Below are 10,953 nucleotides of genomic sequence, written 5' to 3' on the forward strand. Positions count from 1 at the left end.
AGTCTACACCCTCGACGTGGAGCCTGCACCATCAACCAGGAGCCTGCACCCTCGACCAGGATCCTGCACCCTCGACCAGGATCCTGCACCCTCGACCAGGATCCTGCACCCTCGACCAGGATCCTGCACCCTCGACCAGGATCCTGCACCCTCGACCAGGAGACTACACCCTCGACCAGGAGACTACACCCTCGACCAGGAGACTACACCCTCGACCAGGAGACTACACCCTCGACCAGGAGACTACACCCTCGACCAGGAGCCTGCACCCTCGACCAGGAGCCTGCACCCTCGACCAGGGAGCCTGCACCCTCGACCAAGAGCCTGCACCCTCGACCAGGAGCCTGCACCCTCGCCCAAGAGCCTACACCCTCGACGAGGAGCCTGCACCCTTGACCAGGAGCCTTCACCCTCGACCAGGAGCCTGCACCCTCGACCAGGAGCTAACACCCTAGACCAGGAGCTAACACCCTAGACGAGGAGCTAACACCCTAGACCAGGAGCCTACACCCTCGACCAGGGAGACTACACCCTTGACCAGGGGACCCTGCACCCTCGACCAGGGACCCAGCACCCTCGACCAGGGACCCAGCACCCTCGACCAGGGACCCAGCACCCTCGACCAGGGACCCAGCACCCTCGACCAGGGACCCAGCACCCTCGACCAGGAGCCTGCACCCTCGACCAGGAGCCTACACCCTCGACCAGGAGCCTGCACCCTCGACCAGGAGCCTGCACCCTCGACCAGGAGCCTGCACCCTCGACCAGGAGCCTGCACCCTCGACCAGGAGCCTGCACCCTCGACCAGGACCCTACAGCCTCGACCAGGGAGACTACACCCTCGACCAGGGAGACTACACCCTCGACCAGGAACCTGCACCCTCGACCAGGAGCCTGCACCCTCGACCAGGAGCCTGCACCCTCGACCAGGAGCCTGCTCCCTCGATCAGGAGCCTGCAGCCTCAACCAGGAGCCTACACCCTCGACCAGGAGCCTACACCCTCGACCAGGAGTCTACACCCTCGACGTGGAGCCTGCACCATCAACCAGGAGCCTGCACCCTCGACCAGGATCCTGCACCCTCGACCAGGATCCTGCACCCTCGACCAGGATCCTGCACCCTCGACCAGGATCCTGCACCCTCGACCAGGATCCTGCACCCTCGACCAGGATCCTGCACCCTCGACCAGGAGACTACACCCTCGACCAGGAGACTACACCCTCGACCAGGAGACTACACCCTCGACCAGGAGACTACACCCTCGACCAGGAGACTACACCCTCGACCAGGAGCCTGCACCCTCGACCAGGAGCCTGCACCCTCGACCAGGGAGCCTGCACCCTCGACCAAGAGCCTGCACCCTCGACCAGGAGCCTGCACCCTCGCCCAAGAGCCTACACCCTCGACGAGGAGCCTGCACCCTTGACCAGGAGCCTTCACCCTCGACCAGGAGCCTGCACCCTCGACCAGGAGCTAACACCCTAGACCAGGAGCTAACACCCTAGACGAGGAGCTAACACCCTAGACCAGGAGCCTACACCCTCGACCAGGGAGACTACACCCTTGACCAGGGGACCCTGCACCCTCGACCAGGGACCCAGCACCCTCGACCAGGGACCCAGCACCCTCGACCAGGGACCCAGCACCCTCGACCAGGGACCCAGCACCCTCGACCAGGAGCCTGCACCCTCGACCAGGAGCCTACACCCTCGACCAGGAGCCTGCACCCTCGACCAGGAGCCTGCACCCTCGACCAGGAGCCTGCACCCTCGACCAGGAGCCTGCACCCTCGACCAGGACCCTACAGCCTCGACCAGGGAGACTACACCCTCGACCAGGGAGACTACACCCTCGACCAGGAGCCTGCTCCCTTGCCCAGGAGTCTACACCTCGACCAGGAGCCTTCACCCTCGACCAGGGAGAATACACCCTCGACCAGGGAGCCTACAGCCTCGACCAGGGAGCCTACAGCCTCGACCAGGGAGCCTACAGCCTCGACCAGGGAGCCTACAGCCTCGACCAGGGAGCCTGCACCCTCGACCAGGAGCCTGCACCCTCGACCAGGAGCTAACACCCTAGACCAGGAGCTAACACCCTAGACGAGGAGCTAACACCCTAGACCAGGAGCCTACACCCTCGACCAGGGAGACTACACCCTTGACCAGGGGACCCTGCACCCTCGACCAGGGACCCAGCACCCTCGACCAGGGACCCAGCACCCTCGACCAGGGACCCAGCACCCTCGACCAGGGACCCAGCACCCTCGACCAGGGACCCAGCACCCTCGACCAGGAGCCTGCACCCTCGACCAGGAGCCTACACCCTCGACCAGGAGCCTGCACCCTCGACCAGGAGCCTGCACCCTCGACCAGGAGCCTGCACACTCGACCAGGAGCCTGCACCCTCGACCAGGACCCTACAGCCTCGACCAGGGAGACTACACCCTCGACCAGGGAGACTACACCCTCGACCAGGGAGACTACACCCTCGACCAGGAGCCTGCTCCCTTGCCCAGGAGTCTACACCTCGACCAGGAGCCTTCACCCTCGACCAGGGAGAATACACCCTCGACCAGGGAGCCTACAGCCTCGACCAGGGAGCCTACAGCCTCGACCAGGGAGCCTACAGCCTCGACCAGGAGCTAACACCCTAGACCAGGAGCTAACACCCTAGACCAGGAGCTAACACCCTAGACCAGGAGCCTACACCCTCGACCAGGGAGACTACACCCTCGACCAGGGGACCCTGCACCCTCTACCAGGGACCCAGCACCCTCGACCAGGGACCCAGCACCCTCGACCAGGGACCCAGCACACTCGACCAGGGACCCAGCACCCTCGACCAGGGACCCAGCACCCTCGACCAGGAGCCTGCACCTCGACCAGGAGCCTGCACCTTCGACCAGGAGCCTACGCCCTCGACCAGGGAGACTACGCCCTCGACCAGGGAGCCTGCACCTCGACCAGGGAGACTGCACCCTCGACCAGGAGCTAACACACTCGACCAGGGAGGCTACACCCTCGACCACGGAGCTTACACCCTCCACCAGGGAGACTACACCCTCGACCAGGAGCCTGCACCCTCGACCAGGAGCCTACACCCTCGACCAGGAGCCTACACCCTCGACCAGGAGCCTGCACCCTCGACCAGGAGCCTGCACCCTCGACCAGGAGCCTGCACCCTCGACCAGGAGCCTGCACCCTCGACCAGGAGCCTGCACCCTCGACCAGGAGACTGCACCCTCGACCAGGAGACTGCACCCTCGACCAGGAGACTGCACCCTCGACCAGGAGACTGCACCCTCGACCAGGAGACTGCACCCTCGACCAGGAGACTGCACCTCGACCAGGAGACTTCACCTCAACCAGGGAGACTGCACCCTCGACCAGGAGCTAACACACTCGACCAGGGAGACTACACCCTCAACCAGGGAGCCTACACCCTCGACCAGGAGCCTACACCCTCGACCAGGAGCCTGCATCCTCGATCAGGAGCCTACACCTCGACCAGGGAGACTGCACCCTCGACCAGGAGCTAACACACTCGACCAGGGAGACTACACCCTCAACCAGGGAGCCTACACCCTCGACCAGGGGCCTACACCCTCGACCAGGAGCCTGCACCCTCGATCAGGACCCTACACCCTCGACCAGGAGGCTGCACCCTCGACCAGGAGCCTACACCCTCGACCAGGAGCTAACACCCTCGACCAGGGAGCCTGCACCCTAGACAAGGGAGCCTGCACCCTAGACAAGGGAGCCTGCACACTCGACCAGGAGCCTACACCCTCGACCAGGAGCCTACACCCTCGACCAAGAGCCTAGGCTAGGAAGCTACACTCTGGGCCAGCAGTCGGTATCCTTAACGAGAAGAGCCGTTTTTAAAAATTTTATCAAAAACAAAATATCTTAAGAGCTACAATGCAGTTATTCAAATGCCAATGACAATGAGAAATAAGACAGACTTCAACAACATTTCAAAGAGTTTTAACAAAAATGTTGTTCATTGAATGATACTTTCTCACAAGTACATTGCTAAGGGCAAAAGGAGCCATCTAATTAATATCAAAATGGGTTGAATCAATCAGGGCCAGGAGCAGCACAGGTCCTTCATGAGTCTCATACAGTCCCCTGACCTGGGCACTGCAAATGTCTATGTGTAAAATTCAACCTTTTATGTGACAAAGCATGTTTAATGAGCTGCTCAAAAGACATGCTGCTGAAAGAGCAACAAGAACAGTACAAATCCAGAATAGAATAACAAAAAAAAAAACTCCAAATTTCAACACAACACAGCTACTCTCACTCTCCTTAACCTGTCATCCAAGCTTAAAGAGCAAACATTGAGGCTTGTTGTCATGTCAACCCAACTTGCTTCATCTGCACTCACATTGTAATTGTACCCAGTTACATCATAAGTACAAGTGGTTTAGTAAATCTGTAACAACGTATTAGATTTGTTCTTGAACAGCAGATATTTCCAGAATGCCTTCAAGCTCTGTGAATCCAAAATAGTTTATACTCAGGGAACCGGGTTATCTTTTAACCTTGAGGGCCTTGAAGGCTGCTTGAAATGGTAATGTTGCAAAGACATTGTGCTCAGTCTCTTGGTTTGACAGATTATTCGATACATTCAGTGGGACACAATGTGATTGAAGGTTTTCCTATTTTTCAGGGTGTTCTCTTAAACGCACGAGAATGAGAGTGGTTAAGTAGAATGAGTGAATGTAGAAAACTTCTCACCAGGACTGATGCTATCACCCATTTCCTTCCAAGCAGTGTATTGCAAAGGGCCTCCGAATATTCCCATCGGCAAGCAATCAGCAGCCAACAGAAGCTGCCTGGTGTCCTCACTGATAACAGAGAATATTAACGTTACACAGTGGAACTGAAAACAATCGAACCTGTCAGGCTGTGTAGAGTCTCTATAAATAAAAGCACGTACCTCACCTCTTGATTAGCTTGGTCCTAAAACAAAATCAGAAAAGGGGCAATTGAGTTCCAGACTTTTAAGATATAAGATGAGGTAGAAAGGGGGCAGGTGTGTACACCAAAAGCTACAGATCGTGAGACAAGCATTTTAGGGACACAGAAACAGGATAACGCTTTTCAGCCTTCCAAACCTGTCCTTACATTGTTATCATGGTTGATCTGTAATCTTAACTCCATCAACCCAACTTGGCTCCGTAACCTCTAATACCCTTCTCAGGCAAAACCTATCAATCTCAGTTGTGAATTTTTCAATTGACCCTCAGTATTGACAGCATTTTGGGGAGAGAGAGTTCTAGATTTTCACTCCCCTTTGCATGAAGAAGAGCCCCCTGACATTAACCCTGAACAGCCTAGCTCTAATTTTAAGGCTTCGTATTTAGTGACACAATGCAGCTGTCCTCAGTGTATGTGCATGGCATTGCCAATGCATAGATACATGCCAATGCACATGGACTCTAACAAATCTTGAGATTGTGTTAAAACTAAAAGCTTGGCTAAATACATCTAGGAGGTAGCAATATCTCCAGCCATATAGCCCATGAGAACTCTGCGTGCCTCCAACTCTTAGAACAATAGAACCATAGAACACTACTGCACAGAAAAACAGGCCATTCAGCCCTTCTTGTCTGTGCCGAAATATTATTCCGCTAGTCCCATTGACCTGCACCCAGTCCATAACCCTCCAGACCTCTCCCATCCATGTATCTATCCAATTTATTCTTAAAACTTAAGAGTGAGCCTGCATTTACCATGTCAGATGGCAGCTCGTTCCACACTCTCACCACTCTCTGAGTGAAGAAGTTCCCCCTAAGGTTCCCCTAAACCTTTCCCCTTTCACCCTAAAGCCATGTCCTCTCGTGTTTATCTCTCCTAATCTAAGTGGAAAGAGACTACTCGCATTTACTCTGTCTATACCCCTCATAATTTTGTAAACTTCTATCAAATCTCCCCTCATTCTTCTACGCTCCAAGGAATAAAGTCCTAACCAGTTTAATCTTTCCCTGTAACTCAACTCCTGAAGACCCGGCAACATCCTAGTAAATCTTCTCTGCACTCTTTCAATCTTTGGACTATCACTCATTCCCCACCATTGGAAACCTTGCCTTCAGCCGGCTAGACCCTATCTCTGGAATTCCTTCTTCTAAGACACTGCTTATAAACTAGTTCTTTGTCCAAGTTTTTGAGGCAGTACTGTGGGAGCTCTGTGCCATCTTTTGGATAAGACACTAAACCAAGGCCTCATCTGCCTTTTCGCAAAGATGTAAAAGATCCTACTGCATTATTTTGAAGATCAGGACAGTTAGCCCTGGTGTCCAGTTTAATATCTATCCTCCAATCAACATTATAACATAGGGTAAATGGTGGCATAGTGGTAATGTCACTGATCTAGTAATCCCAAGGCACAGGCTAATTCTCTGGGGGCAAGGGTTCAAATCTCACCATGGCAACTGGTGGAATTTGAATTCAACTAATAAAATCTGGAATTGAAGGTGAGGTGACCATGGAACTATCATCAATTGTTGTAAAAACCCATTTGATTCATTAATGTCCTTTAGAGAAGGAATTCTGTTGTCTGGCCGACATGTGATTCTAGACCACAGCAATGTGGTTGACTCTTAACTGCTCTCTGAAATTGCCTAGCAAGCCACTCAGTTCAAGGGCAATTGGAGATGGGCAACAAATGCTGGCCTTGCCAGTGGTGCCCACATACCATGAAAGCAATTGAAAGGTGACAAAAAGAATATCTGGTCAGCAGCACATTGCTGCTTATTAGATCTGGCTATGTTTCCAACATCACAACAGTCACTGCACGTCAAAAAATACTTCATTTTTTTGGATGCTTGCCCTGAGGTCATGCAAGGTGTGTGTTTCCAGGCAAAACTCATCCACATCGGCTAGGAGTCAATTTTTCGGCAGGGCTGATGTTGGGTGCTATATAAATCCAAGTTCCAAGTTGTTGTTGTTGACTTTTGTCATTTAACTACCATTGCTAGGAAATCGTTGACACAATTAAATCCTTTGGCAAACACACATAGGACATGCTTGAATGTAGGCAGCGGCTCCTGTCAGTTCAGTTGGCCCCAGATTTGTGGGGTTTTTAAAAAAATCTTTCAAGGAATGTTAATGTCACTGGCAAGGCCAGCCTTTGTTGCCTATCCCTAATTGCCCTTGAACTGATTGGCCTGCTAGGCAATTAAGAGTCAACCACATTACTGTGGGTCTGGAGTCACAGGTAGGCCAGACCAGGTAAGGATGGCAGATTTCCTTCCCTAAAGGACATTAGTGAAACAGGTGGGTTTTTATGACAATCGATGATAGTTCCATGGTCACCTAGCTTTCAATTCTAGATTTTATTCATTGAATTTGAACTTCCACCAGCTGCCTTTGATTTGAACCCACATCCCCAGAACATTAGTCCGGGCCTCTGAATGGTTAGTCCAGTGACATTGCACTATCTCCCCTGACTGCAGAAAGCAAACAATGAAGAAACCGTTGACATGCAGATAAAGGGCGAGGAGTGCTTCATGTTTTGCCCCTGCTATTAGCTGGCCGTGTCCTGAGCCGGAGCAGTTTTACTGATCCGGGTTTGGCAACACTTACTTTTAAGAAGGCGATGGTGTCCTCCTGGTCCAGCTGTGTCTGCGATCTCGACAGCTTCTCCTGGATGGTGTTTAAATCCTGCTGAGTGTCCAGCAGGTTCTTCTCCAGCTTTTCCGAGATCTTCTCCACGTTATCCTTCAGCTCGGCGATCAGCCGCTTCTCCACCCGAATCAGGACCTGATGCATCTTCGCAAACTCAGACATGATGAAGCTCTGCAATTGGCTCGTCTGGTCCTATAGGAAGGACAACTTTAATCAGACACAAGATAAAAGAGCGGGGCGGGTGGAGAGAAGAGGGGTACAAAAAGTAAGAAGAGTCAAAATAGGACAGGTAAAACTTACCCCGACTTCTAAAACCTGCTTTTGCGTTAGTTTAGCTTCCAGGAGGACAAACTTGGCTTGAAGAATGTCAGATAAGGATTTCAGTTTGTCCTGAAATTTAGATTCACAGGGTGAGTGTGCTTGTTTACAAAGTGCCATTAAAGCTGATGTAACATTGGCAGAATGGCACTGCCCACTTCCCCATCCAACACGCAAGCTCCCAGGAGGGGGTCATTTTCACAGAATCACAGAATTTTTACAGTGCCAAAGAGGCCATTTGGCCCATCATGCCTGCACCAGCTCTCTGAATGAGCAATTCACTTAGTGCTATTCTCCCATCTTCTCCCCGTAACCTACACATTCTTCATTTTCAGATAACCATCTAATTCCCTTTCGAATGTGTCAGTTGAACCTGCTTCCACCACACTCTCAGGCAGTGCTTCCTTAGTCACTTGCTGCATGAAGGCGTTTCTCCTTATGTCTCCATTGCTTGTTTTGCCAATCACCTTAAATCCATGCCCTCTCACTCCCAATCCTTCCACCAGTGGGAACAGTTTCTCTCCATCTACCCTGCCCAGACCCCTGATGATTTTGAACACCTCTATAAAATCTCCTCTCAAACTTCTCTTCTCCAAGGAGAGCATCCCCAACTTCTCCAATCTCTCCATGCAACTGAAGTTCCTCATCCCTGGGACCATCCTTGTGAATTGAGAATTTTAACCCAATTCTGGTCAGTAAGACTGGGTGATGTTAAATTTGCCCCCCCCGCAACCCCTCCCACCTCCACCCCAGAGGGTAAACTGGCTTTATACGGAAGTTGTGGCCAGCGGAATGTTCTGGAGGAAACTGGAGGAACATTTTCTCTTATATAATACATTCAGCTCTTAAGAAGAGTCATGCAGACTCAAAATGTTAACAGTTCCTCTGTCCACAGATGCTGCCTGCCCTGCTGAGCTTTTCTGGCATTTTCTGTTTTTATTTCTGATTTCCAGCATCTGCAGTATTTTATTTTTATACTCTTGTGTAAGTATAAATTAAATCAAATAAACAAATTAACTAAAGAACAACCCTATATTCTATATTCTTTTGAGTAAACTATTAGGAGCATAGGGAATAAGAGCAAGAGTAGGCCATTCAGCCCATCTGGCCTGCTCCACCATTCAATAAGATCATGGCTGATCTCCTACCTCAAAGTCATTTTCCCACACTAGCCCTATATCTCTTTATGTTTTTAATATTGAGAAATCTATCAATCTCTGACTTGAACACACTCAATGACTGAACCTCCACAGTCCTCTGGAATACAGAATGCCAAAGATTCACCTCCCTCTGAGTGAAGAAATTCCTCCTCATCTTAATCCTAAATGGTCTGCCCCTTAGTCTAAGACTGTGTCCCCTGGTTCCAGATCCCCCAGCCAGGGGTAAAATCCTTCTTGCATCTACCCTGTTGAGTCCTAGAGGAATTTTGTATTCTTCAATGAGCTCACTTCACATTTCTTTAAACTCTAGAGAATACAGGCCCAGTTTCTTTAATTTCTCTTCATAGGTCAATCCCAGCACACCAGAGATCAGTCTGGTGAACCTTTGTTGCGCTCCCTCTATGGTCAGTACATCCTTCCTTAGTAGGGAGACCAAAGCTGTACACAATACTCCAGGTGCAAACAAATGAGCTAACAGGTAAATTGGGAGGATATGGTGGCGTAGTGGCATTGTCACTGGGCTAGTAACCCAGAAACCCAGGTTAATGCCCAGGGGACATAGACTTGAATCCCACCACGGCATGGAATTTAAATCCAATTAATAAAATCTGGGATTGAAAGCTAGTCTCAGTAATGGTGGCCACGAAAACTATCACTGATTGTTGTAAAAACCCACTTGGTTCACGAATGTCCCTTTAGGGAAGAAAATCTGCCATCCTTACCCGGTCTGGCCTACATGTGACTCCAGACCCCCAGTGATGTGGTTCTTAGCTGCCCTCTGAAATGAGTTCGCAAGTCACTCAGCTCAAGGGCAATTAGAGTGGATGGGCAACAAATGTTGCCTCTCATCCCAGAAAAGAATAAAATAAACAATTAACTAGTCGACAGCCCTTAAAATGGGAGCTATGTTTGCTTTTATGTTAAAACTTTAAATGGGACCTTTCAACAGGAAAGTGGGAGTTTCAATGGAAGCTATGGGGAAATAGGAACTACATTTGCTTCAAAGTTAGAACCCTTTCCCCATGTGGTTTACCTTGTACATCTCCACGGCTTCACTGATGACCATGAAGTTGTGGGAGCGGTGGCTCTGGCCACCTCTGCCGTCCAGGCACATCACACAGATCAGCTCCTTGTCTGTCTCACAGAAGAGTTTCAGCTCCTCCCTGTGTTCCCCGCAGTAGAAGCGGAGTTGCTGCCCCTCGTCCCCCGGGCTGTGTCTGCAGGGTGCCCGGGGCTGGGAACCAAGCCTAGCCTGGCCCCCAGCCTCCTCCTCCTCCTCCTCCTCCTGCTGTTGCTGCATCTCTCCGGCATCCTCCTGCATCAGGTGGCGAGCCCTGTCCGCCACGTTACCCAGGGCCCGGTTCAGCCTGAGGCTCCTCTCCCGGAAAACCTTCCTGCACTCTGGGCACGACACCGTCTCGCTGTCCTCCCAGTAGCGCCGGATGCAACCCTGGCAGAAGTTGTGGCCGCAGTCCAGGATGACCGGCTCCATGAAGAGGTCCAGGCAGATGGGGCAGTTCAGGTACTCGGCCAGACCCTCTGCCTGCTGCTTGGAAGCCATGGGTGCAGAACGGGCGCAAACTGGGCTCGATTTTACCGCTCCTGCTGCGCCAGAAATGCGTCCACGAGAACACACCAAAGGGGATGCTTGTGAAAGCTGCAACAACCCATAACAGCAACAAAGTATTATTCCCTGAACTGAGCAATTCCATTGGTTTAATTCCTAGTTGTGTTGAACTTTTTTTAAAAAAAAAGTCCAGTCAGGCACTATTAAGACAATTTTTTAAAAGAGATTTTCGGGGCACTGCCGAGGCCAGCATTATGTAGCAACTACAAGATG

The 10,953-nt window shown here is 51.7% G+C and overlaps 1 protein-coding gene across 1 annotated transcript in view; it reads right to left on the reverse strand.

Annotated features, from left to right (window-relative positions):
• LOC121291325 (zinc-binding protein A33-like) overlaps window positions 1-10,674 on the reverse strand; it is a 171,787-nt gene extending 161,113 nt beyond the window's left edge. Inside the window, exons 1-5 of the mRNA XM_041212397.1 lie at window positions 10,147-10,674; window positions 7,936-8,025; window positions 7,594-7,827; window positions 4,946-4,968; window positions 4,744-4,853 (exon numbers count right to left, since the gene is read on the reverse strand). Coding sequence (XP_041068331.1) covers window positions 4,744-4,853; window positions 4,946-4,968; window positions 7,594-7,827; window positions 7,936-8,025; window positions 10,147-10,674 — 985 coding nt within the window. The remainder of the gene's footprint in view (window positions 1-4,743; window positions 4,854-4,945; window positions 4,969-7,593; window positions 7,828-7,935; window positions 8,026-10,146) is intronic.
• Window positions 10,675-10,953: the final 279 nt, after the last annotated feature.

The sequence above is a fragment of the Carcharodon carcharias genome, chromosome 19 (genome assembly GCF_017639515.1).
Source record: "Carcharodon carcharias isolate sCarCar2 chromosome 19, sCarCar2.pri, whole genome shotgun sequence".
In the NCBI taxonomy this organism is placed as follows: Eukaryota; Metazoa; Chordata; class Chondrichthyes; order Lamniformes; family Lamnidae; genus Carcharodon; species Carcharodon carcharias.